At 35.6% G+C, this 27,902-nt stretch overlaps 2 protein-coding genes across 3 annotated transcripts; both read left to right on the plus strand.

Moving 5' to 3' along the window:
• The first annotated feature begins 1,825 nt into the window (after positions 1 to 1,825).
• LOC107831397 (uncharacterized) lies at positions 1,826 to 12,598 on the plus strand. Of its 2 annotated transcripts, XM_016659160.2 has the most exons (21): positions 1,826 to 2,631; positions 3,324 to 3,395; positions 3,515 to 3,719; positions 3,805 to 3,913; positions 5,559 to 5,651; positions 5,771 to 5,833; positions 5,963 to 6,055; positions 6,144 to 6,236; positions 6,333 to 6,414; positions 6,528 to 6,587; positions 6,667 to 6,719; positions 6,845 to 7,011; positions 9,437 to 9,650; positions 9,735 to 9,792; positions 9,876 to 9,932; positions 10,078 to 10,323; positions 10,891 to 10,955; positions 11,060 to 11,116; positions 11,208 to 11,301; positions 12,022 to 12,162; positions 12,249 to 12,598. In XM_016659160.2, the coding sequence occupies exons 1-21, from the start codon at positions 2,053 to 2,055 to the stop codon at positions 12,375 to 12,377; spliced, it is 2,730 nt and encodes a 909-aa protein (XP_016514646.1). In that variant the 5' UTR covers positions 1,826 to 2,052; the 3' UTR covers positions 12,378 to 12,598. The 2 variants fall into 2 exon arrangements, with proteins under 2 accessions (XP_016514646.1, XP_016514647.1); XM_016659161.2 differs by lacking the exon at positions 5,559 to 5,651 and having other exon boundaries at positions 1,830 to 2,631.
• A 2,396-nt stretch (positions 12,599 to 14,994) lies between these two features.
• LOC107831398 (putative pectinesterase 14) lies at positions 14,995 to 19,265 on the plus strand. The gene is made up of 5 exons (XM_016659162.2): positions 14,995 to 15,461; positions 15,805 to 15,976; positions 16,602 to 16,808; positions 17,675 to 17,925; positions 18,900 to 19,265. Exons 1-5 carry the CDS (start codon positions 15,058 to 15,060, stop codon positions 19,075 to 19,077), a joined length of 1,212 nt encoding a protein of 403 aa, XP_016514648.2. The 5' UTR covers positions 14,995 to 15,057; the 3' UTR covers positions 19,078 to 19,265.
• Positions 19,266 to 27,902: the final 8,637 nt, after the last annotated feature.

Consider the following 27,902-nt stretch of genomic DNA (forward strand, 5'->3'; position numbering starts at 1 on the left):
GATCTTATCTAATTTTACCTTTACTATTGAATATTTCTCCTATAAATAAGACCTACACTAGTTAGTATAAATCACTCTTCTATCAATTTCTTCAAACAAAAGAAAAAAATGGCTTTGAAATTCAACTCCTTCCCCTTTACAATATTCATAATTCTAGTAATTGCTTCTACTTTCTTCCATTTTTCCTCAGCAAAAGATGGATTGAAACCTGAATTCTTTATTGGTCTGCCAATAAAGGATGTTAACGTGGTGGAAATTGCAAATTTTGCTACAAAAAAGCAGGACATAACTATGTACTAAAACAAGTGGATGGAGTTGAAACTGTTACTTTTACTAGTGGTACAAATTGTGAGTTATTTATCACTGTTAATGAATGGGATACAATTTCTGGCGGCCATGTTGCGGTTGTTTTCGTTGGTTCCAACAATTTCAAGAAACTTATTTCCTTTGATGGGCAGTTTTCTTCTATTAAAAATTAAGTGTATGATCGTCCAGAAACATTACACTAAAAGTATATATATGAAATGAAATAAACCATTCGAATTAAACATGGTTTTGTCTATTATATATAATATGTTTTGTCTCGCATTATTATTGATATGTTTGGTTGTACTATTAAACATGCATGTTGAAAATTTCACGTTTTGGTTAATCACATAAATTATATGGAGATTATGCAAATTTTACGTCTCAACTATATAATGACGGCACCGAACCTATAGATCGAGGATCTCGAGAATGGAGCAAAAATAAGATAGAGTTAGAGAATGGATATTAGTCAATTCTGACGGAAGCAAACTTTTATCGGACGTAGGATAAAGTAATTATTTTTAAAGCCTAGCCTTTCTGTCCCAAGCCAAGCATTCTAATCAAATAACTATAGATATTGAGCGTCTTACGTGGTCATCCGCTTGTCTATTTTTTATACACCAAATGTCCTAGTCCTCATATTTGAGAATTATGAAATATTTATTTTCTTGCTAATCCACCCTTTTTCTTTGAAAAAAAAAAGACTAACTAGACATTTCCTATGTACTAAACATCCATTCAAGTGTGTGTTTGGTATAACATTTTAAAAAATATTTTTAAATTTTTAATGTTTGGTTGCCTAAAAATGCTTGAAAAAAATGCTGCTACTACAACAACAAACTGAGCGTAATCCAGAAGTGGGATCGGGGGAGAATAGTGTGTACGCAAACCTTATTCCTACATTGTAAAAATAGAGAAGTTGTTTTTCGATACACCCCTGGCTTAAGAAAATGCTTGAAAAAAAAAATATTTTTTCTAAAATAATATGTTCCTTAGAAAGTTGGACACATTGCCGTGCTAATATAAGGCACCAAAATCCATGTTAAATTACTGGCAGTGTGCAATCCTTACTGGTTTGTATGTTTCGTAGTGATCTTTTTGCTCTGTGAATATTTCCTTCATTGTCCACCAATTTTCTTGTCCCATGACATTCCATGCAATAAAGTACATACGCCCCAAGTTTGATATGAAACTAACTTTATAAAATATAACAAATCTTATTATTCTTGAGTTGGAAGTCTTCCATGACCAATTTTACAAACTACTACTTGTAAAAGAAATATCTACGACTAACTACCCAAAAGTGTAGTAACAATTCCAGAATTTAGAATCTCTCCTTAGTCACTCAAGTATATTTTCATTATTTCTTGCAATCGGAGCAGATAAACGGTAAGAAAGTCATATATGAAGCTCCAAATAGAGTACTCGTGCACGCAGAGGAAAAAAACTTTGCATAATAATTTTGATATTATTATAATATTACACGACTACTATATAGTTTATTTATCGCAATTTGATTAGGGGTGGGTCTTTTCGGTATTCCATAAAAGAAAACAAAAAAGAACTCCGATTGTGTATACCTTCTAACTTCAATCCCCGTGATATCGCCGAAGGGTTAACACTGTTCCTCACGTAATTCCAATTCATGCTTCTCAATTCTCTCTTCTTTATTACAGATCCATAGTTCAATTTCTCCCTCTTTTGCGCTGTTGTGTTCACAGCTCTCGGAACGCATCAGCTCCAATGACGGCAGAAACAAAGCGTGAATTTGACACTTCATCGGTGGCGGAATCGCCGTCTCAATCTCGGGTCTTGGAACCCGGTGATCCGAGACGCCATAGGCCGGATGATTGCAAACCGGAATTGACCGGTTCGGTTTCCGGCGTTCGGTTCGAGGAAGCTCAGGTTAGGGCTAGTGATAGTAATGGTATTGTTGTGTACAGGAGGAACAAGAGGCAGAAGACGGCAGATTCAACAAACGGCAATTCAAGTGGCAAAGTCGTAAATATGGATGAAACGGAGGGTAATTCAGGAATTCACGTGTTAGACAGTGACGTCATGGAGGTTGAAGTCAAGGAAGAGTCAAGGATTAGGCGGTTCACTCGGTTAGCTTTGGAGCAGAAGAAGATAGAGCAAATTCCAAATGGAAAATCTGAAGGTGAAGTTGAGGAGAGAAGTTGTGGTGTAAACATGTCGGGGAGGAAACTAGAAATGAAAATGTCCAAGAAAATTTCGATAACGGAAAGGCCTACAACGGTTAGGGAGCTGTTCGAGACTGGTTTACTGGAAGGCTATCCTGTTTTTTACAATGGTGGGAAGAAGGTATCATCTCACAATGTCGTCCACATTCCCCTGTTCCCTTAGTATTAGGTGCTTGTTCTATTTTGACTTGAGTTTAAGTTCTACACAATGACGGTGCAATTATATTTAGCAATCAGTTTACTTGTTAGGTAATAATAAATAATTATATGTAATCTCCTGATGTGCATTTACTAGTGATCTAGGCAAAATGGTACGTAACCTGCTCAGGTTAAAATTCATTAATAGTGTAAAAACTCTTGACACTATATATAACCTAAAATCTCTTAAATTAACCCGGGGCAAGATATTGGAGAATAGCATTAGAGGCATTTATCTCTTTTTATGTAGATAAAGTTTCCCTCAATTATACTATTAGTAAAAAAAAAAAAAAGAGTTACCTGTCGATTATGAAAAACAATCCAATAAGTTCAAAATGTCAAAGCAGCATAAAAGGGTTTACGATTCAATCTGTATTTGTCTAGAATTTTTTCTTTTCTACAAGCAGCATTCATGCTAAATTTCTGAAACCATTCTTTGTTTAACAACAGTAAGGCTAAAACTATATAGTGTAAATTGCTGTTGATCCGCTTCCAGTTTCTTTTCCTTAAATGTGCTCATGACTTGTGTCCATTTCTTGCTATAAGACCTTTTAATGCTTTGATGAATTCAGTGGTTTTGTCTTTATCTGATGATTAATATTGTCTTAATTTTAGGGAATTCCACTCCGAGGAACAATTAAAGATACCGGAATTCTTTGTTCCTGTGATCTGTGCAATGGAACTAGAGTGAGTATTTAGTTTTTTCTATTTCTCTTGCTTCCCTTTTATCACACTTTAGTTGTCATTATAAACAGTTTCTTAACTGACTGCATACTCTACATTCTGTATCACTTTTGTAATGTTAGGTTGTCCCTCCTAGCAAATTTGAGATCCATGCATGTAATTCATACAGACGTGCATCAGAGTATATCTGTCTGGAAAATGGCAAGAGCCTACTCGACGTGGTCAAAGAGTGTAAGAAAGGTTCCTTGAAGACATTAGAAGAAACAATTCAGAGTATCATTGGTCCAGTTCCTGTGAAGAAAAATCTCATTTGTCCGAATTGCAAGGGTGAGCTTGCTCATGTGAGCTTGAATACAGTTACATGTTTCTTTACAAGTGTAATTAGAAGATATGTGGTTACTGTTGTGGCTAGGGTCTTTTGTTGCAACGCTAGCTGGAAAAGATGAACAACTTTGTGATTCATGCATAATTTCTCTAAGACCAGAAGCCACTCCAACAAAGTCGATAAATACTGAAAATGGGTATGTTTTTTTTTTTAAAAGTCGCCTCATGATCTTATCGCTTTTGTTTGCTCCTTTTTCTTTTGTCCACTAGTGGAGCCTGATTCTTACGATTAGTTGAGCACCAATTTAGATTTTTATGATTTTACAGGATTCAGGCAAAAGGCTTAAAAGTTGGAACAGGAAGATATTATGTGTTGGATCTACTATGTGTCACTATAGTACTATTGTGCTATATTCCTAGAATGGCTCACTGTTTCGATAGTTCCTCCTTCCCAAATTTCTTTGTCAGTATAACCACATAAAATATGACATGATATGAAACGAAAGAGCATAATAGAAGGGGTAAGCAATTCCTGATATTTAAAAAAATAGAATGGGTAAGCAATTTTTTTTTCGAACAAAAAGTGGATCAACTTAAACGGGTAGAATTTTTTATGCAAGACTTAGAGAGGAAAAAGATATTGGTTGAGTCAAAGTAATCAGAACAATTGACAAACAGTTCAATAAGACAAGAATATACAGTCACTTGTAATGTTTGTAGCTTGTGGGTATCCAAAAATTGTGTTGAAAGAGATGATTCCTTATTCTCTTAACAAATCAAGACATCACTGATTTATTGGTTATATCAAATAGTAAAACTGTAAAAGAATCTATAGTTTGTTGTTTCTATTGAAGGATCTAGATCCATGATGTACAGAAATGAACATTAGACCTAACTCAACTCCGAAACCTAGTTCATAAGTGAGGATTGCCCCAGACCATATAGGGAGACAACAACCCATTCCCTCTACCAATATGGGACGCTTAACACCCCTGCACACACATGACTGGACATCTGGCGCGTGAACAAAGAACGTGGAGGCCCAGTATTTGGTAACCAAGAATATGGATTGGCCAGACACTGATACCATGTTAAGAAAATGTAACATGGTGCATACAGAGATCCTAGGTTCGAGGCTAACTGCTACCCATTATCAAAAAGAATTTTTGTGCTTTGCCCATGGAAAAAATCAAGCCCCACGTAAGGAGGTGTGTTGACAACATAATTAAACAAATAGAAGTGTACTCCCTCCTTAAGCTTTTAGATGAGATGATCACACACCTCAACAACACATGAAAATGCGTACTGCTGAAAATTATGACAAGTTTTAAAGGAATGAAAACGGACATATGAGGTAACACACTGTTTGAATAGTCGATGTGCGCCACAAGCTGGCATGGACTCCACAGTGATCCCTAAAAAGGGATAAAAGAGGGACACATGGTTGTTCAAGGAAGTGACAGGGAGAACCATAATACTGGCAGCTGGTCACAGGTTGATCAGATAGAATTTTAGCAATAAACAGAGGATGTAAGTGGTTGAGGACACAATGCTTATCATGGATTTAAACCTTCTTTGATGACACTAAGCAGAGGGTCGGATTAGCCTCCTATCCTGTTCTGTTAATTTTTTTTTTGAGAATGTCATGTCCTGTTCTGTTATTGTTGAGATCTTTCTACGAGTTGACTGTTGGTTTCTCTATTTATTTAACTAGTAATGCATGTATCCTTTCGAAGAGATGGTTGTCTGACAAACTTTTTTTTTTTTCCAATAGTTACAGTCTTTCTTTTTTGTTATAGTGGTCATTCTTATTCTTGATTTTTTTTTGTATAACAAATTTAGGTCGTGTGAGCCGGTTCTGAGCTTAAACTCCTCTGGAACTTCAAATGTGTCACCTATTTCGCAAAAATGTACTAGAGGAAGAAAAAAGAGAAAGTTGGTATCAATATAGTTAATTGATTCTGGTTATTTTTTGGTGCTCGTTGAACTTTTGTTCAATGTGAGTAAAGTGGGTTCATGAACATGTGCTAATGCTATTTTATTTGCATATTAAGGGCCATGGTGATGCATTCAAGTAGAGTCTCTCCTTCAGTGCATACTCTCTCCAGAAAGAAGAGGTAGGACACCAAATAAGTGTGTTATTGCCCTTAATGTTTTCTGTTTAATTTTCTTCTTTAACAAAGTTAGTGAAAATGTAGCCTTTTGTCATCTTTCTCTTCTGACCTCTTTTTATTTGGACCGTCAAGGTTAATGCAGCCAGCTGTGGCTCCGAAGTCGGCTGGAACTGCTACTGTATGCAGTTCATTCGGAAACAACATGCAGGACAATATCTCAAAAAAGTTGGTGAATATTACTCAACTTGTCATTAGAACTTTTATCTGAGAAACTACCTCTAACTCATATGGTGCCTCTTATTGTTTAAGTCAGATTGTCAAAATCAATTGCAGTTTCGAAGTACTCAAAAATTGCTCTGCCTGGTGTCTCAGTACACTCTAGGACCCAATGGAAAATGACAAAAAGGTTGGCATTTGTCTTCTGAATTACTCTTATTATTGTGGATTCTTCTGATAGCGATGTCACTTATAGTGCTTGGTTCTGTGTTATCACTTCCTTCAGGGATCAAAAGATGCATAAATTGGTTTTTGATGAAGGTGGACTGCCTGATGGGACTGAAGTAGCTTATTATTCTCGTGGAAAGGTTGCTGAGCATCTCCTTTACGACTGTTTTATTTAGTTGTTGATCCATTGTAAACAATAGATTGTTGCCCTGCTTTATTTTGTTAATGTTATTTGCTTATCTATAACTGGCAGAAATTGCTTGTTGGTTATAAGAAGGGATCTGGTATATTCTGTTCTTGCTGCAATATTGAGGTACAACTCTTGGAGACTGCTTAAGGTCTTCCCAATTGTCCTGCAAGATATTCTGATGGCATTTCATTTTTATGGTTAGGTTAGTCCATCTCAGTTTGAAGCTCATGCAGGTTGGGCATCACGCAAGAAACCGTTAGTCTTCATCGTTCTTGTTATCTGTCGTTCAAAGAATTTATATCACTAGTGACAGTAAGCGAACCTAATTCTGCTGACACGATTCTAACTTGGGTACTTTTCTTTGTCAATGTCTGCTGCAGTTATGGGTACATTTACACGTCTAATGGAGTATCTCTACATGAATTTGCTATATCTCTATTAAAAGGCCGCAAGTCTTCAGTTAAAGACAGTGATGACTTGTGCATCATATGCGCAGATGGTGGAAAGCTTGTGCTTTGTGATGGATGTCCTAGGGCTTTCCATAAAGGTGAAAGTTGGATGTTTTTCCTGATTGACAGATCCCAATATTTAGCTTTCTATTCTAAAAAAATATATTTTACAAGACTTTCTTCTTCTCTTCTTTTTCCCCCCTGGTGATTGATGATTGAGTTCATCATGTTCTGTTGATTATCCATGCATTGTGTTGCTTTCCTTTCTTGGGGTTTCTGATGTGAAGGTGGTTGTGTTGACAGGAGGTAAGATAGGACTAAGCGAATAAGAACTTAATTTTCTGTAACTGATTTTTTCAGGATGGGGGCATTGGGTGAGTTCAGGAAATAGCTCATCACTGTGAATTTATTAACTTCAGTTTAATTGACTATTGGTATTTGTAACGGTGTGTAATTCTATTTTCAGCCTGTGGGCTGCCACATCTTAACTGAGAACTTTCACAAGTTGGGATTCTATCTATGATGAAGTTTCCGTTGATAAGAACTGGATGCAGTTTTCTTCTTGTGGCTAATTTTTATTCTGTTGCTTATTTATTTGTATGTAGCCACTTACCCTAGTTGCAGCAGACTTGCTATACCGTTTAAGATTTAAGAAATAGCATCTTCGCTCTGAAATTTCTACTTGGTATAGCTCTTTATCAGTTGGCCATTACATTTTAATGGGGATTGCTAGCTACTGAATTTGGATATTGCACTTGCTTATTATTGAGGTTGCAGCCATAGCTATATTTACTTGAAAATAGGTGTAGCTTAACTAGAGAAGTTCTAGAGAATACAAGTGCATAAGAGCTTGGGAATTGATGCAGAGTTAGTTCATTAATTAGTCAAAGCTCTGAAATCCTCGAATGACCGATCACCTTCACTTTGGAGCAGCTACACCTCCTCTCACCCCCACCAATTTAAAAATGAAAAAAGAGCACACCCAAAGGGAAAAATCAGTATCAGGCTTAAGGTATGGTGGGACGTTAGTCATGTTCCACATCCTCGACCCCGACGTTCTTTCCGCACTTATCTTATCTTTTAGGTGAGGGTTTAGTGAATCAGCACAGTATTAAGGATTAGTTAAGTGACACTCAAAGGTATGTTCTAGTGGTTAATGAAATGGGTGCAAATCTTGGAGTGCAGGGTTCAAATTCCCGCAGAAATGAGAAACATTACGCGATCTCTTTCCAGCTGCCTAACCCTTGGTAAGAAGAGTTACTCAGTACTTGTGCTAGTGGGAGGTAGCAGTAATCCGGTGGAATAGTCGAGGTGCGTCCAAGCTAGCCCAACACCACCATTATTTAAAAAAGGGATTAGTTAAGTGGACTGAGTTTAGTTGACTGTCGGTGAGCATGTACATAACAATTTACTGATTTTGACCGGGCCTTTAAATGAGAACCACTACAGTCTCTGAACCTGTTGAATAGGAAGATCTCAAAACATGCTGAACCAGCGCCTAGTTGATTAACTTGAACTTGATAAAATCTTGTATCCGTCTTCTTTGCTTAGTCCAGTTTTACTTATGGGCTGTTTTCAGTTGTGTAAGTTATTAAATATTAAAAAAGGAATACATGTAAGGCAGAGGTTGACTATGCCTTCTCAGGCTTGGTGTTCCGCGTAGCACAAGAAATTGGAGCTGTGTGGAGCTCTTTTTCTTTCTGCCTCCCTCAATAAAATCTGTTTGTCTTTAAATCTTAGTTCTTTTAGGGGTCATTTGGTTGGGGAACAAGTTATCCCGGGATGATAATGCGGGGATTAAATAGTGGATATATTTTTATGTGTAGATGTTTGGTTCATTTCATTGGACGAAAAATGGGATATACGGGGTATAATATAAAGCATGTGTTTGATGTATACTAGATAAGTTGGGATAGGCTTTTATTTCTAATTTTAACCTTGAATTTTTTAAATGACTTTGGGAAAGAGCCTTGGAGAAGGGCATCTTTGTTATTGTAGCGTTTTATCCCGGGATTAGTAATGTCGGGCTCAATGCGGGATAGAAAAATACCACAATTGTGGATTAATCCCGGGATTGCTAATCCCAGATTCAAAAATTCAATTAAATGCTGAATAAAATAACCTCGCATCTAATCCAGAGATTGTTATCCTTTATCCCACCAACCAAACGACCTCTTAGAGTATATAGTGGTCTTAGCTCTCCCGTTTCTGCAAGAAAAGTTGAACCTTCTATTAAAGCTGTGCACCACTATGAAATGGTTCTGAAGGATCATTAGCTTCTGTTAAGTTTCTCATAGACTGATTTCATGATATTAACCAATTTTGTTATGAATGGTTTATATAGCTAACAATGAGTTATGACCTTCACTATACTTTGTAAAGTAAATTAAAACTTTGGCTTTGCTCTACTTGCTGTTACTTCTCACACCATTTAATTGATGTTGGCATGTTGCTTGCTGGTGCTGGTCATAGTATCATATTTCATCTACAAGGCTTTGATGTGTAATTTCAATGGTCTTGCAGTGTGTGCATCATTACCGGCTATCCCTCGGGGTAAATGGTACTGCAAGTATTGTGAAAGCATGTTACAGAGGGAGAAGTTTGTGGAGCGCAATGAGAATGCCTTAGCAGCCGGTAGGGTCTCTGGCACTGATCCCATAGAGCAAATAACAAAACGTTGCATTCGTATTGTCAAGAACGCAGAAGAAGCAGAATTTATTGCATGTGTTTTATGCAGGTAATTCTTTTGCGAAAAGCACATTGGAGCCTAGCCCTAGCTTTGGTTGTTTGATCCGGCATGTCATGTCTTTTCTTTCTACAGAGGTTATGACTTTAGCAAGTCTGGTTTTGGTCCACGGACTGTCATCCTATGTGACCAGGTTTTTCTTCATCATTCTTTATATCTGTCTTATTCAACTAAATATATAAACTTGAAATACTTTACTCACCATTTGCTTTTCAGTGTGAGAAAGAATATCATGTTGGCTGCTTAAAGAGAAGCAAGATAGCAGATTTAAAGGTGCGTGCATTTGCATTTCAGGACTCTTTCATGAGTAGTTCTTTTCTAAGTCCTGTGTGCCTGTATTCCTTTTCCTTTATTATCAGGTGAGATTTTGTTCCTTGGGGGATAGGTTTTGGGGTTAATAGTGCTTCTTGCACCACAGGAATTGCCTAAAGGAAAATGGTTCTGTAGTAAGAATTGCAACAAGATCTACTCTGCACTGCAAAGTTTGCTCACCTCAGGAGAAGAGAGGTTGCCAGATTCTTGCTTGGATGCAATAAGGGTGAAGGAAAAAGAAAACCGTTTGGCTGCTGTTGGTGAACTTGATGTTAGATGGAGACTTCTAAGTGGCAGAATTTGCTCTCGTGAAACCAGAAGGCTACTGGCAGAAGCTGTTTCTATCTTCCATGTAAGCATTATGCCTATTATCATTTATTCAAAAGCTTGATCAATCGACATTGACTATGATATTTAAGGTACTAAAGAACAACAAAAGCTTGCTCTCCACTTTACTTGATGGGGTAGGGGGAGGCCGGCAAATAAGTTACTCATGCTCTTTTTTGGTGTCAGTGACTTTTGTCATTTTGTGACTGTTTTTTATGAATGGTATGGACATATTTAAATTATTGCTCTAGCGCATTTAGAATTGCTGATGCGGGAAAACAGACTTGTTATGATGTTAGTATCTGTGTATCATTTAAACTTGCTGTTCTGGTACTATCGATTTCATTTAACTTGCTGTTATGGCATTTATACCAGCCTTTTGTTAGCAGAGTCTCAGATGATTTACCATTTAATTGATCTGATATGGATATTTCTTTTCATTTTACCCTCATTAATAAGATGACTTTCATTGCATATATTTTCTCAACTTCCTTTGGAAGTGTCTTTCAAGAATTTCTGGTATATCTTTCATTGCATGTGTTAGCTTTGAGGAAAAAAATTAGCATCAATGTTTTCATTATTGACTTTTCAGGATTGTTTCGATCCTATTGTTGATTCAGTAACTGGACGTGACTTCATTCCATCTATGGTCTATGGGTAGGCTTTGTTCTCCTTTGTTTCCAGAGTTGGATTTTCCATTTAGTTTCGTGATTGCTCCAATCTTAGAGGCGCTCTTCCTCACCTTATCTTGCCTCCTGCAGAAGGAACATTAGGGGCCAAGACTTTGGAGGCATGTATTGCGCTATATTGACTGTAAAGTAAGTAGTACAGTCTGTTCATTAAAGCTCTTGGTAGTTTAAGCTTATTATGATTAACTAGCTCAAGAAGCTCTTTGGCTAATCAATGCAGCTCAACAGTAGTATCAGCAGGGATCCTCCGGATTTTTGGCCAGGATAGGGCAGAACTCCCTATTGTGGCAACCCGTGTTGGTAGCCAAGGCAAGGTATAGCAATGAAGCTGCTCTCATAAGACCTCTCTTGTTCCTTCTATGATATTGTCTTTTATTTTTCTGTCTTTTTACGTTTTGTTGCTTGGAAAATTTCTTGCAATACTTAGTTGCGTTAGCTAGAATTACATCTTGGAAGACCAGTTAAGCACGGCTCAAATTCAGAAGGCATTACCTTACATATGTTTAGGCTTTTGGGTAAAAGAGTTACATAACTCAACGAAAAGATAATTAGCTGTCCGATAGGAAGCAGACAATATTTATTGCTTGGCCATTTATACCAATGACGTATTTTTGAAGAACTTGAATACCGGGTATATGCGCCTGGAACATATTGACCTCCAACAGTTGCCAGCCACTGCCAAAATTTCACCTCTCACTGGATTGTTGGCCTGTTCTTTAGTATATGTTAACAGATGATCCTTTTTCCCTTTTTTTACCTTAAAGTGATACCAATAGAATTAGAATTTAGGCTTTGACAAAGGAATCATATCAATTTCATGGATTGTAATATGTAAATGCTCTGCCAAGATTCATTTAGGTTAACACCTGCTTAACCATATCCATATGAAACAAAGGTGAATGTTAGTTGGCATATTTGTGAACTCTGATGTTTCATGATATAGAAATATGTTGTACTTGCTTAGTTTACATGTTGGGGAAGCATTTCTAGTTAATTAGAAGTGTATTTTTTGAAAGATATTTGAATGTTTACAGGGATACTTTCAGCTGCTGTTCTCCTGCATAGAAAAATTGCTCTCGTTTTTGGGTGTGAGAAGCTTTGTACTCCCAGCTGCTGTTGAAGCTATGTCAATATGGACTGAGAAATTTGGATTCCAGGAGTTAACACCAGATCAGGTTTGTTTAGCATGTTTCCATGCTGGTGCTGCTGCTGCTGCATCATATTTGGCCCTTTGAATGCTAAGCTGTTGTATTCTTTGCAGCTTGTCCGCTACCGAAGAACCTGTTGGCAAATGATTAGCTTTAAAGGCACATCTATGCTGGAAAAGTCGGTCTCTAGATGTAGAATCATTCAGCAGCGGGAAGCTGAAAATGATGTTCCAGATGAGTAGTTTGACACAGATATTAGTTTTATCCCATTTTGTAGAGCCATTTTTTTTCAATACATGTACATTATATAGGAGTATCTTATTTTAGCAGAGAGGGTGAGTAGTAACTTTTATGAATGAGCTGTAGCGGATCAGAATTGTGTAAAAAGGTTCTATGACTGCGAGCGTATTTTGAATTCGATTCTCTTTCCTTCCTCTTGGAATTTATGTAACTTTTTCCAAAACCTCATATTGGTGATGATTTAATAGAGTTCAATTCAGTAACAAGCATGATAGGGTGGTTGGTTTTTATATTTGAAGAGGAACACTAATCCGAGCATGCATCCTCATGAATAGGAAAAGCAGAAGCTTTTTCTATTTATTGTTTGAAACATTCTCTTCGCCGTTATTAATACCGAAGAACTTCGAAATATGAGAGCTTGATCCTAGCTGCGTAACTAAGTTGGTGTAGAGATGGATGCATTATTTCAAGTCAATAAGTGCAGAATACCATTGCCACCTGCTATTTTAGTTATATATCTTTTGTACATAGAGCTCAGTCGGTGGCAATAAGTAAAGTTGGGAAGTAACAGGTACGTTGTTGAATTAGTTGAGGGATGTGCAAGTTTTGACACCATTTATAAATAAAATGACTGCGACCTAAGCCACGCTCTTAAGTTGTAAGACTCATCTATTTTCTATAAAATTCCATTGACTGGGTCATTGAAACTCCAACCTCCCTCACAGTTAGTTACATCTTACATGATGTCAATAAGTTCACTAAAGGAGTTGAGGCATAGTCATCCAACTCGTCAGCTTATATATACATCATCTCACACTTCTGCTGTTGTTATAACCAAAAGAATATAAAGAATCACAATTACATTCTCAAATACACTGACAGATAAAAGGACGAAAAATTGTCTAAGCGAAAAAGAAAGATCGTCATTTCATGTTGTTAAACTCTTTAGTTTATACTCCTTGCTTCCTGCAAAAGCAACGGCGCTGTACTAGAAGCAGAATAATATTACAATATGAAGAAGCTTCTCGAGCTTTCTTAGTTATTATCAATGTTAAGCTTTTGCAACAATGTTCTTTTCTTTTTTATTGAAATCTCTCAGAGGTAAAAACAAATAATAGTAAAAGATGTAAGAAATTAAACTACTTAGATCGCCATTGATTTGAAGTAAAAGTAGCAGCAGCTCCTATATCTCTTTGTTGTATTCTATGTTTCTCGAACTCTTAAAAAAAGCTGCCGGGTGTGTTGAATCCTTCAAAAGCTATGTATTTTTCTAGGATCCGACATAGGTGAGGCAACATTTTAAAGCATCCGAGCATCATAGTGTATAAATTATCTTTCATTTTCTTTACTGTCTATTCTACTGAGCAGACTCCCTCTGTAGGGGCGGAGCTAGAGTGCCGAAAGCGGGTTTGGCCGAACCCAGTAGCTTTAGTTCGAACCCTATATTTGTTTTAAAAATTCTATTAAAATGTATAAATTATTAATTTAGAACCCAATAACTTCAAACGATAAGAATCCTGAACTCATAAGCTTGAAATCCGGGCTCCGCCTCTGTCTCTCTATCGTCTCAATCCACCGGCAAGGGCCAACCCTTCGCTTTGAATAGGTCAAAATCTTCCGTATAACTACATGGACCGGGTTGGTTCGGTTTTTATCAAAACCAAACCAAGCCAACTATATCGGTTTGGATTGGTTCGATTTTGTCGGGTTTTTCGGGTTTTCTAATTTTTTTGTTACATGAATATTATTTCAATCTTACTTTGTTAAAATTATAGATAAAGCTTTGATAAGTGAATATATGTTTAGTAAATATGGAAAAAAATTGACAAACATATGATCTATTAAAATATTTTTATGGGAGAATTTTTTTAGTAACGCATGATAGTTATTATCTTAGTCGTCTAACAATAATTTTTCGTTAATTTACGCTTTCAAGGTTAATACATGAGAGGATCCCAAATATATCTACATTTTCTAAAGAAAATTCACTATAAAGTCTTAAAAATATAAATAAAATTTATATATTTATATGTCGGTTTGATTTGGGTTTTTTACTCAATATCAAACCAAGTCAAACCAAACCTAGTCGGGATTTTTAATCGGGTTGGTTTGGTTTTTCAGTTTGATAAAAATTTTCCGGTTCGGTTTGAACACCCCTACATATAAGCACGCATCTAAGCAAAGCTTTCATCATGAATTCACACCCAATTTATAAAAGATTTTAAGTTATATAGATCGACAACATAAATAGTTTTACATTTTAATATGTTGTAACTAAATTGCTATCTTACAATTCATCTCTCTCACTGTTTACATGAACCGTTATTATTTCAAATTATATTTTAGGTAATCTAACAGTGTAAAATAAATTTATGTTATCAGAATATAGAAGTTAAACATGATTAAAATGGTAAATTAAATCCCTTTCCCTTACATAATTTCTTGGCGTGTCCATTATCTAATCTCCACTTTTTCCAGCTGCCCATATGTTCCACCATGTATAATAATACTCCATGAATGAGCCTTTGCACACACTTCTCTTAAGTCTTACCTCCTACGTCAATAAAAAACTGGCCATTCTTCCAATATTAAATATGTCATGTTTGTGACAATTCTTAACTCTTTAAAGCCACCCAAAAAAGCAGTAAGCAAAAGAACATCAATTCAAAAAATACCTAAACTATGAACACTAGGAGAAGAACGTCCATTCTCTTTTGGTTCATTGCCTTTACCATTGCACTCTTTTCCATCATTTTTCCTCTCTATTCCAATTTCCACTCTCCCGCAAATATTAATGCAATTGAAACTACTAGCTTTTCACTTGCTTTGTTGAAAAGGGTAGTTGAGAAAAGTGGTTTACAAGATCTCTTTTTAATTTTTGAAGAAATTACTAGGCTGCTGCATAATTCTAAATGCGACGATACGAAATGGAACTCCAAGCTTGTATCAGTTTATGGAATTTCTCGTGTTTTGACAGTGGATTTAAATGGTTGTGCAAATTTCAGTAGTATACAAAAGGCAGTGGATTCAGTTCCTGATGATAGCCCTACTACAACACTTATTCTAGTTGATTCAGGCACATACACGTAATATTCTTTTTCCTTTGTTATATTGTGAGTTTGAAACGAAATTCAACAATTTAAGTTATGCTGACGTGTCACTGCATCCTAGCCAGGAATTCGGAATTCTTACAAGGGGATTTTGATTCAAAATCTTATATGTATCCTATTTATGCCTTATATATATATATATAACTTAATTTATCGAATCCCCTTCATAGCATGTTGCTCTGTTACTCCTGACAGTGTAAAATAATTTTTTATATTTTAGGTGTATTTTAACATGTTGTAACACCGGCAACCTTGGAATTTTCAAGGTCACAAATCTGAATTTTTTTTTGTTAAATGAAGTTTCATGATATTCTGACAGGGAGAAAGTGGTGATAAACACTAACAAAACAAATTTAATAATACAAGGCCAAGGTTACCTTAATACTGCTATAGCATGGAATGATACTGCAAATTCTACTGGTGGAACTGCCAATAGCTTTACTGTTGCTATTTATGCTCCCAATTTCATAGCCTATAATATCAGCTTCCAGGTACACTAATTTTCTTTCCATTTTTCATAAACTAATTATCAATCATATAATTTGAATTTTCTCGTGTATTAACGATCTTTTTAATTTATGTTTAAGTTCTAGGCACTGACCGTGTAAATTTCTATGATATATATAAACATTAATTAGTTACTCCAATGAGCGTTTGTCCACTCCACACCGGGTATAGTGCTAGTTTGTTAGTGCCTTGTTTTCGTATGGTAGTGGTACGTGTTGTGTTCAGATTATTTTTTCGCTCCAGTTTCCTAATACCTTGCCATTGTTGATATTGTTTTTTTCATTTTTTTTTTATTCTTAGATTGCTTTTTCCATTTATTTTTCTGATCCGCTAATTCTATTCTATTGTCTCTTTTCATTTTCTTGTACCGAGGGGTCTATCGAAAACAGTCTTTTTGTCCCATAGAATAAGGTCTGCATACACACTACCCTCTCTGGCGGCCACTTATGGGATCATACTAGGTTGTTGTTGTCGATAAAAATGAGAAAACAATTCTGTAGTTATTTGTTGAATAGACTAATAGGTGTAGTAAATATTTATATTGTTAGCATATATAACTTAAATATAAATCCGTCGTTTTTAATGGATTTATGTTTATTTTGGTTTAAGAACACAGCTCCTTGGGCTTCACCAGGTGAAGTTGGAGCGCAGGCAGTGGCTTTAAGAGTAACGGGAGATGAAGTTGCATTTTATGGATGTGGATTTTATGGAGGACAAGACACTCTTAATGATGATAGAGGAAGACATTACTTTAAAGATTGCTTCATTCAAGGATCCATTGATTTCATCTTTGGAAATGGTAGATCACTTTACGAGGTACTTATACTATTAACTACTAATTTTTTTTTAGATCTTTTAAAAGATAAATACAGATTATCAACAATAAGTCAAAATTATCACTTAAAAGCTACTCCCTCCCGTCCACTTTAAGTGATTTTTTTGGCTCATTTCACACATATTAAGGAATTCACCTTTTAACATCAATTAATAATGAAATTGATCATATTAACCTTAATTTGTTTATTAAAAATATCATAAACTACTCCTAAGCTCTTTACTCCAAGAGCAACTTTGAAAAGAAGAAGTTAATCCCTTCTTGATATCTGAAAAAATCAAATATTGTGGACCAGAAAAAAAAAGGCTAAAAAACCAATTGAGGTGGATTGAAGGGAGTAATATTTACTACTCCTTATGTCCCAACCTATGTGGTGATGTTCAGATTTTGAGATTCAACCAGATTTTTTTTTATCATAATTTTTTCATATGCCTTTTATATGTTTTAAGTTGTTAATTATTGTGACTTACATCATTTTTTACGTAGTTCAAATATGTAAATTTTATTTTAGAATATTTAAAGATTTTATGTCTGAATTCAGGGTCAATTACAAAAGTTTGACTCTCAAAGCCTGAACTATGCCATATGATTTTTTACTGTATTTTTTTCATATACCTTTTAAAGATTTTGAATTGTTAGTTATTATAACTTAATACTTTTTACATAGTTTGAAATATGATTTAGAAAAAACTTAAAGAATCTATATTTAAATTCATGATAAAAAATAAGAATTTGGACTCTTGAAATGCAATCTCTGACATATAAATTGGAATATCACTTAAAAGCTAATCTTTACTATAATAATGTTTATGATGAGAAATATGGTATTGACATGTACATATGACAGGATTGCACGATAAATTCAATAGCAAAAGAAGAAACAGGTGGAATTGGAGGATCTATCACAGCACAAGGAAGAAATTCCCAAAATGAAAATTCTGGATTTTCATTTGTGAATTGCAGTATTAATGGCAGTGGAAAAATATGGCTGGGCCGAGCCTGGGGAGCATATGCTACTGTCATCTTTTCCAAAACGTATATGTCAAATGTGGTTTCCTCAGATGGCTGGAATGATTGGAGAGATTCAACTAGAGATCAGTCAGTAACTATCCTAGCTAACATTTATAATTTTTTATATTCCCTATTGCAGAATTTGTTGATTAAATTAAAAAATGATTGTAGTAGAAATGCTTTAAGAATAGAGAGAATAAAAACCACTTTATATAACTGAAAAAAGGAGGATAGGCTCAAATTTGCTCTAGAAATGACACCACATAGCCACTCATATTTAGAAATTAGTCTGAAATTCAGTTTTTCAATTTAATTTTTCTGGACAAAAGTGTTCTGAATTGTCCTGAAGTTAAGTTTTTTAGTTTCAAATTTAAGGACAAAATAATTACTGGCTAATCTCAAATAGCATCCCTGAGAATGGCTATCTGCGCACTTCCCCTAATTTTATCTTACCACGGTGTTAAAACTTTGGTCCAATCTTACCTCACCGTTTCAATTGTAATTACAATTCATTTGATAACCCTTTTAGTCGATGAAATCGTAAAACTATACAATTCATCAGAACTGAGATAAAGTTTTATTTTTGCCCTTAATATCCATAACAGAGCTCCAACATTAAGGTAATTTTAAATCATAATTAAAAATAAAAAGATAAATATGGACATTCTTTCTCGAAGAATTTGAACACGTAGAGTCCACCTATTTTATTTGGAGCTCCATTAATGGCAAGGGCAAATACAAGATAATTTGCTAACAACAACAAGGATATGAATAGACCTAAAGTCAAGCAAATGGAAATATTGAATAATTTCGAATACAACATGAACAAATTTTGACTTTTTTTCCCCTTTAAAAAAAAAAAAGAAAAACAAGAAATCATAGTAGAGGAGATTACTTTTGTTTGAAGCGTTTCCTTAAAACTTAACAAGTTTGACATTAAAAAGGGCAGCCCAATGAACTAAATTCCCACTTCATGTGTAAAGTGCCGGACCACACTGGTCTATTATTTGGAGAACAAGTTAGACATTGGCGAGTAATAATTTGAATGTCTGTGTTTGTAGGACAATATTATTTGGAGAATACGAGTGTTCTGGACCAGGAGCCAACTACGAATATAGAGTACCATATGCAAAACAGTTGAAGCAAAATGAGGCAGCTCAGTACATGGACATATCTTTTATAGATGGACAACAATGGCTTCTTAATAGAGGATCATCAGTCACTTTTTCACTGACATAGACACAAATCTTAAGAATTTTCAGAAACTTATTAAAGATATACATTGCTTATGTTGTATAAATATGTAATGACAAAGGAGTATATTCTTGTATAGCATCTTTAAAAGTTATATTAGTTTTTTTTCTCGTATACAAAAAATTATACATTACACCGACTTTGTCATTTAATGGGATTTTTTCATTCCTATACACTATTGAAAACTTTATTACCATAAATGTTCATGTTTAGTAAATTACTCTGCTTATACAAGTTTTGTTTACAAAATATATACATTCCACCTTAAAAGGCTCTCAATCCATTATTAGTGCCTGAGATTTAGTTACACCATTTTTTTATATTTTTTTTTCTGCTATTCTCTTTCCTTATGTTTCCACTCATATGTTACGTGGATCTTTCCTTCTCAAATTTTCAAAGAGGTAGACACATCAGAATTCTCAAATTTCCACTCATAGCTACTAGCTAGTTTTACATGCTTTCTCGGACATCGTCCTCGGTCTGTCATATTACAACTTGTCCCTTAAATACAAATTATACAAACGACCAGAATTCTGTATTTCTACCCACTTAAATACAACTATAATAACATACAACTTAAATATAAATTTTATACAATATGTCTTTTGTATATTTTGTATCTGATTTATACATAGTAAAAATAAATTTCATATAACTAATTATATATTATACCACTTATCTACAATTTTCATACATTATTTCTACTCAGTTATATACAACTACAATATAATACCACTTAAATATAATTTTATACAATATGTCTTTTGTATATTTTGTATCTAATTTATACATAGTAAAAATAAATTTCATATAACTAATTATATATTATACAATTTATCTACAATTTTCACACATTATTTCTATCCAGTTAAATACAACTACAATAACAGACAACTTAAATACTGTGAGCACGTGATTTTTGCTTCACGGAAACTACTCCAAAAGAAATCGGAAAAGAAATAAAACAAGTTACCTTCGGGTACAATTTTTGAGGATTTGTGTGGCATTTTGATAATTGTTTTGTCCGTAAATGCTCGCCTTGCTATAGTTAAAAAAAATACAAAAATACATGTTGCATGCATTTAGGAAAGATGGTACATTTAGGAATTAATTAACCATTATTTGGTTTTAAAAGCGAAAAATACAAAAAATATGTATTTTTATTCTATTTTGTTGTCATGGTGATTTTATTAAATGTTCTAATTTGTGTGATAAATGTTGTTAAGTGTTAGTTAATATTTGTGTAATTTAATTTTGGGTTTTAGGGATTTTTGGTTTAATTATAAGAAGGAAAATACCGGATTTGGGCCAAAATTTAACTGAAAATCAGGCCCAAACCGATTTGCAACGACCCAGTCCAAACCAGGGTTCCAGGGACGCCCCCAAACGACGCCGCATAGGGCGTTTGATCTGAGCCATTCATCCATACTCATCCAACGGTCCACGATCGCGCCCGTAACCCGACCTGCTTACCCGGGTCGACCCAGCCCCTCATTAAAACCAAACGACCCCGTTTCTACACCAAACGACCCCGTCCTGTCCCTCACCAGTTAATCCAAGCCGTTGAGATCATTTGATCTAACGGCTCAAGTTAATTGCCACGTCCCGTATATAAGGCCTCCCCCTTTACCCACGCCCCCAAACCAACCCCCCCCCTTCGCGTACTGTGCACCGTCGTCCCAAACACAAACCCAAACCCCCCGTTCCAAACCCTAGCCGCCACCATACACCCTCGCCGTAAACTCGGCGGCAACGATGCCGATGACCACCAAAGTAACACCCCTGATGCACCCAACCACCCTGAATACGGATCTGTTACCCCTTGCCTCGAATCATTCCCCATCGTCTCGAATCTTCGTTTGAAGGTTCGAGCAAAACCCCGATCTATACCAACCCACCCCAGATTCACACCAGTCATTACCCTGCCCTCATTCGTGACCAAACCAAGCTTGGTTTGGTCCGAATCTACCTACAAACCTTCGAGCCCCAAATCGGAATGTTCAAACCCTAGAACACAAGAACTTTGGGAATCCGGCCAGTTTAAACGGAGGGTTGGGGTCTAATAGACCTTAATCGAAGTGTTCTCGGTTGAGAACACCTCGATTAAAGTCTGTTCGACCTCAAATGGTCAAATCCAGTTCAGGCCTGGGTCGTTTGTTGTTGAGCTTCCAGAGTAAGTTCTCTTTTTCTTTTCTATTTTTTGTTTGAATGTTGTTTGAGTTTGTTAACATGTTTAGTTAGTTTGTTTGGTATTTCTGATGTGTTCTTTCAATTTCCTCCATCTTCGTAAGACCTTTTTATTTGGTCGATTATTCTTCTGCTTATTGTTAAATGCGTATGATGAGATACATATTCGATTTGATTAATATCGTCGAACAGATAATTCATGTTGTTCATTTGTCTTGTGCAAAGCTGTCTGAAGCCAGTTGATGCCCTGTTCGTGTTGTTTGTTTAATCGACTGATTGTTCTATGTTATAAATTGTATAGTCGATTAGATAAACGTCGTCGATTAGTTTTATAGGACTGAATGTTCAAATATTCTGATTCGTATAGCTTCATATGATTGATCGAACCATTGTCGTTTAGCTGATTGGTTGACATTACCTGTGAACGGTTTGTAGCTGCAGTGTAATAGCTAGAACTCAGTTTAGGGCAGCTTGAAATTGAACTTTTAGAAGTTCAAAATTTCAGGCTATTGAAGCAGGGTAAAACAGTAATAACCAGGGGCTAACAGGGGTAGTTTGGGGGTGTGAAAAGATCAGAAATGGTTAGTTTAAGTGGGCTGACAGTAGGGTACTGAAGTGTGATTAAACTAATACAATAGTGGGGAACAAAACTTGATAGCATGGGTTGTTAATTGAGTATTATAATAGGCCCATAACATTTGGTAATAATAAAATGAATTGATGGGGGATTAGTTGGGGATGGTCAGCTGCCCATACCATTTGGGGCACGAAACACATGTTAATGGGAAATAAAGGGGTATGGGCAGAGTTGAGGGCTGGGGGAACGAGGCAGCCTGGGGCTTGCCTGTATTTTACCTATAAATAGGCTCATTTAGAGAGTTAAGTTGTTTGACATGAGAAATTGAGAGAGGTAGAGTGTTAAAGCTGAAACTTCCACATTAAAGAGTTTGGGTGTTGAAAGATAAAAAGAAAAAGCAAAAACAAGGCTGGTCCTTCAACCTTTAATGGGTCAGTCCAATTTCAGAATAATATAGAGTAAGAGGGTGTTGGATTTTTGACCATAACAGTCAGAAGCTACTGCTTTTCTGCATCTGTTTCCTTCTCCGCTCAGCTTGTATTTGTTTTGGTGCTGCTGAGCTGCAAACTGGGTCCTTTACTAGTAGAGCATTGTTTCAGTTGAGTTGTTTTTGGTTTTCTGAGTGCACTGGACCTCTGTTTAGCTCAAATCTGTTGCTGTTTTTTTCCTACTGGTTATTATTGGGTTTTTTTCCTGCTGGGTTTGTTTGGGCTTCAAAAATCTGACTGCTGGGTTGTTTGCTGCTGAGTGCTGCCTTTCTGTTGCTGTTGTTGTTGTGTGTGTGTGTGCTACTGCTGCACTGATCATTCCTCTTCTTCTTTTGCTTTCCCAAATACCAGGTACTCCACTGATTCACTGTTAATGTAAGCTGAAAGTTGAAGTATGAATACAAAAATGAAGCGTTGAAGTTGTTTTTTTTTACTGAGTTTTTCGAATCCGTTTCAGTCTGTATATTAAACATTAAAGTTGTATATATAATAGTTCATATCTTCTATTTAGGATAACGAAGGCAGTCATCATGTATAATTAAACCTCGCATATGGTTACTTAGTATCACCTTATGTGTGTCTGTTGGTAGATAGAAAAGAAGTAAGAATGTAGTAAGCAATATCTGGAATGTTAGCTGTGTTTGTGATTAGCATATCTTCTAACGCATGTTAAGTGTTAAATCGTCCATTGCTAGTTAATCTTATTCCATTTAGCAGGCCGTCTCGCTATAACTTGCAGCAATACCATTAGAATAAAACAATAACAGTTTCCATTTCAACCTTGTAAATATTGGGCCTGAGTCGAATGAACTAACAGGCCCTTATAGGAAAGGGAATGGCCCAGGTCCAGCCCATACAGTGTGCGCTGGGCCTGGGCCCATGATATCTAAACAACTGCCCAGGCACGTGGTCATATTTTGAATTTGGCAAATCATATTCGGAACCCGACTATAACTAACTTGTAAGCATGTAAATAAAGTTGGACCGTTCTTCTTCTTCATTATTAGAGACAAACTCAATAGAAAATATAATCGCTATAGGACGACCTTTTAAATAAAATGAGACGAGCCTCGCCAAATAAAAATGCAAATTACGGGGCCCTCAATAATTGGTCATAACAAACATTTAGAATTTGGGATGGATTGTTTAGTAAATTTCACTGCCTTCCCCAAAGATAATAACGCGTTAGACTCTTTAGGCGCGATTTAATTAATCTTACCTTCTTAAACTCGGGTGTGCATTTCATGCAACTCAAATCCAAATCCCAAAACATTGAATAAAAATATGTTCCGGATGGCGGGTGCATTTCATGTGACGCAATCCAAAGATATGTTTTCTAAACGATGTTCACATTCCTTAAAAAATATAATGAAAGCGGTAAATAGTTAAAATTTGCACATGAGTTCATAATTGTATAAAATCAGATAAACAAGCCGAATGTGACAGTTGAGCGACCGTGCTAGAACCACGGAACTCGGGAATGCCTAACACCTTCTCTCGGGTTAACAGAATTCCTTATCCGGATTTCTGGTTCGCAGACTGTAATACAGAGTCATTCTTTTCCTCGATTCGGGATTAAATTGGTGACTTGGGACACCCTAAATCTCCCAAGTGGCGACTCTGAAATAAATAAACAAATCCCGTATCGATTATCCTTTAATTGGAAAAACTCCTTCACCCCTCGCGGGGGCGGAAAAAGGAGGTGTGACAAATACAAACTTTATACAATATGTCTTTTGTATATTTTGTATCTGATTTATACATAATAAAAATAAATTTCATACAACTAATTATATATTATACAATTTATCTACAATTTTCACACATTATTTCTATCCAGTTAAATACAACTACAATAACATACAACTTAAATACAAACTTTATACAATATATTTTTTGTATATTTTGTATCTGATTTATACATAGTAAAAATAAATTTCATACAACTAATTATATATTATACAATTTATCTACAATTTTCACACATTATTTCTATCCAGTTAAATACAACTACAATAACATACAACTTAAATACAAACTTTATACAATATGTCTTTTGTATATTTTGTATCTGATTTATACATAGTAAAAATAAATTTCATACCGCTAATTATATATTATACAACTTATCTACAATTTTCGTACATTATTTCTACTCAGTTATATACAACTTAAATATAATTTTTATACAATGTTGTTCAACTTTCATACAATAGTTAAATGAATAAAAGAAAAATAAATAAACAACAGAATACAATTTTACTATAATTTCTGCAATATAATGTACGCCATTTCTTCTTCTTCTTCTTCTTCTTCTTCTTCTTCTTCTTCGAATTTCAATCTGAAATTCAACCAAAACCAACTCTAATCTTCACCAAAATCCCTCAAAATTGAGATATAAACTCCAAACCATATTCCCAATTAATTGCAACAACACCCAATCCAAATAAATAATGATTTTTGATAACCCAAATTCGAATTCAAAGCTTCAAAGCTTTTTAATGGCTGTCAATGGTGGAATTGCTGCTCTCTTTTCCTTTGCTTTATATTACTGAAATTTGGGATTGAAAGATAGAGAGAGACGTAGAGAGAATTCTCAATTCTTTGCAACAACATCCAATCCAAACAAACAATGTCTTTTGAAAACCCAAATCCAAATTCAAAACTTTTAAATAGTTGTCAATGGTGGAGATGTTACAAATTTTCGTTGGTTTTAGAAGAGGTGGGTGATTGAAGAGGAAATCGTGGGGTGTGGTTTGATACGTGGGTGAAGGGGTGGGATTTGGAGAGAGAAACTTGGGGGGAGTGGGAATAAACAGTAGAGTTAAATTAGGAGACTAATTAGTAAAAATTACACGGGGCACCCTATTCGGTCGCCCCCATTTAACCTATACCTATTTTTTTTAAAAGTTTTAACTTGTACCCACTTTTTAAACAACTTCAGCCCCCTTTCTCCTCCTCCTTCTCCTCCAAACGAATTTCTCTTTCCAGTACGAAACGAATCTCTCTTTCCCTCTGCTTATTTGATTCCAAGTATTTTTCCCACTTATTCTCATCCTCTTTTGATGGTAAAAGTGATTTTACCCTCATATCCTCGAACGAATAGTGTTCTCTTTCCCATAAATTTTTATCTAAAAGAAGTTCTTCTTCTGATTTGGGATAATTGATTTGTATTGCCTCTTTTGGGACTCAGTTAAATTTACTGGACAACATGCTCTTAGGCTGATGCTTTCTGAATTATTTCCAAGGAATACTTCTATCATATGTTCTGCCCTTTCTTCCTCTTTTTTCCTTTGCTTCTCCTCCTCCTCCTCCGGTGTCAAACAACTAATTTTCTTCTCTAGATCCGACGATTCTGCCATTTCGATAATTCGACGCAGCTGAAGTTCTTTAGCAAAGTTCGCCAGTTACAAACAAAAACTTCAGCTCTAGAGCTGAAGTTCGCTAGGTACAAAACAAAAACTTCAGCTCTAGAGCTAAAGTTCAACAGTTACAAAAACAAAAACATCAGCTCTAGAGCTGAAGTTCGCCAGTTACAAAACAAAAATTTCAGCTCTAGAGCTGAAGTTCATCAGTGTCACGCCCCAAACTGGGGGAAGCATGACTGTCACTCAATACTGTATTCGATCGACTTAGCCACTAAACATACTAGCTAACTAAACTGGGGCCCAACAGATCGAGCAGCACAACATCTGAAATACTAAGCCTGGGTCGTTAAAGTCATGACCTGAATAACAATAAGCCATATAAACAAAGGTAGACGAGCCAAAATAATAAAGTACTAGTTGGCCGACAAGGCCGCGATTGGAGACATACATGCCTACATACATATATATACATACCAAGCCTATGGGCTGGACACTGAAAGCTGCAAAAGGAAACCCAGACGTCCACAATAGCCTCTAAGAGTGTCATAAGCACTGTCGGAACAAGGCCCCGACTGTACCCAAACTGTACACAAAAGTAACCATCCTATGGAAGCTCCAGGAAGAGGTGGAGCTTACCAACTCACAGCTGAACCCCGAAATCCTAGCGGAGGGGTCGATCAGAGTCCCTACCTGGACCTGCATGCACGAAACAAAAATGCAGTGTCCCCAGGCAACGGGACATCAGTACGAATAAAAATGTACTGGTATGTAAGGCAGAAAGTAGAATCATACATAGCTGATGTAAAAAGGTAATAAAGATAACCACCTAACCCTGAAACTCTTATAGCCTCCATGACCGACATCCGACCTCATAGTAATCAATTATGCATGGTATGCTCGTGTAAGCGTATGTCGTGAATACATATATATTGATGCAAATGCATGACATACCCAACCAAATGCTAGCAATGGCGGTCTTTCCCGATAGCTAACTGATATCATATTGCCAACCTGTGGCCATCTGTACAATATATATAGTTTTTCGGGCAAATAAGCCCCTTACCTCTGATTATAGCTCGAAGTCCATGCATAATATGCCATGTATGATATGAACTTTGAATGCACATAATAGGCCATAACAAGAACTTAGCCTATCTTGGCTCGTTGGTACTCTTATTCTTATAATCTCATAATCACCTTCGTATCGCATACAATTGTCTCGTGGAACCTCATATGTTTTCTTTGAATAAATAAGCTTGAAAACTTAACTCGACTTTTAGAAAGATAACTTAACTCTGAAGATGTTCATAAAAAGCTTAAGGTTCTTCACTTAGTCCTTATACCTGATTTCTTGATAATTAGTAAAGGAAAGTATATCAAAAATCAAGCGTTTTAATAGTTTAAACGTAAAATTTATATTTGAGATTTTTGGAAATCGATGTGTCACTTTAGAGATTTTAAAAATATACTTTAACAAGGAATAAGAACTGATCGTAAATACTAAATGCCTTTATTTTGTTTAGTCACACAACCCAAAGACGAATAAGAATTCATATATATGGACATATAGATAAGAAAACCGACAAAATGACATATATAGATGTCGAATACCCTAATTAATTGAACGAGTGGAATATTAACCTAATAGCATCATGAAAATACTTCAACTACGATCCCAATGCCTTTCACAAAAGGTCTTTCTAGTAATAGAATAATAAAATATCACATTTGACGTCTTAGGAATTTCCAAGAAGTCGTGCAAAAAGGAACGGAGCTTAGCCTTAACATACCTTTCCAACGAACGTCTGAATGATTGTAGTTCCTTCACGAAAGTTGTTCCTTACGTCCTAAGCTTCACAAAAACTATATATATTCAACTTATACGCACCTATAAACAGTTCAAAATTGAGTTTAAATCGGCAGATTTTCCATATGGCCCTAACTTGACTAAACGTCCGTAGAACTTTGTAAAAACGATCATAAAAGAGTCCCAAGATGATTACTTTGGAAAATCAAGTATAAAGCCTGAAGAACCAGAAAAAAGAACAAATTCCTATCTTCCAAAAATAGCTCCAAACACAGCTAATAGAAGGGGGAAACGATTGCAAAGCGTAGAGATTGAGTTTCTAGGTACGGGACAAACTTTAACGGTAGAAATCGTTAAAAACGTACCTTAATCACTCAAGAACA

This window comes from Nicotiana tabacum, chromosome 5, assembly GCF_000715075.1.
Source record: "Nicotiana tabacum cultivar K326 chromosome 5, ASM71507v2, whole genome shotgun sequence".
Taxonomy (NCBI): domain Eukaryota; kingdom Viridiplantae; phylum Streptophyta; class Magnoliopsida; order Solanales; family Solanaceae; genus Nicotiana; species Nicotiana tabacum.

Excerpts from the sequence above, each read along its gene's own strand:
- LOC107831398 (XM_016659162.2), top strand. The coding sequence starts at position 15,058 with ATGAACACTAGGAGAAGAACGTCCATTCTCTTTTGGTTCATTGCCTTT. Across the intron at positions 16,809-17,674 it reads ATGGTAGATCACTTTACGAG|GATTGCACGATAAATTCAAT; the intron begins GTACTTATACTA and ends TACATATGACAG. Across the intron at positions 17,926-18,899 it reads AGAGATTCAACTAGAGATCA|GACAATATTATTTGGAGAAT; the intron begins GTCAGTAACTAT and ends CTGTGTTTGTAG.
- LOC107831397 (XM_016659160.2), top strand. The coding sequence starts at position 2,053 with ATGACGGCAGAAACAAAGCGTGAATTTGACACTTCATCGGTGGCGGAA. Across the intron at positions 9,793-9,875 it reads CTGTCATCCTATGTGACCAG|TGTGAGAAAGAATATCATGT; the intron begins GTTTTTCTTCAT and ends TTTGCTTTTCAG. Across the intron at positions 10,324-10,890 it reads AAGCTGTTTCTATCTTCCAT|GATTGTTTCGATCCTATTGT; the intron begins GTAAGCATTATG and ends TTGACTTTTCAG.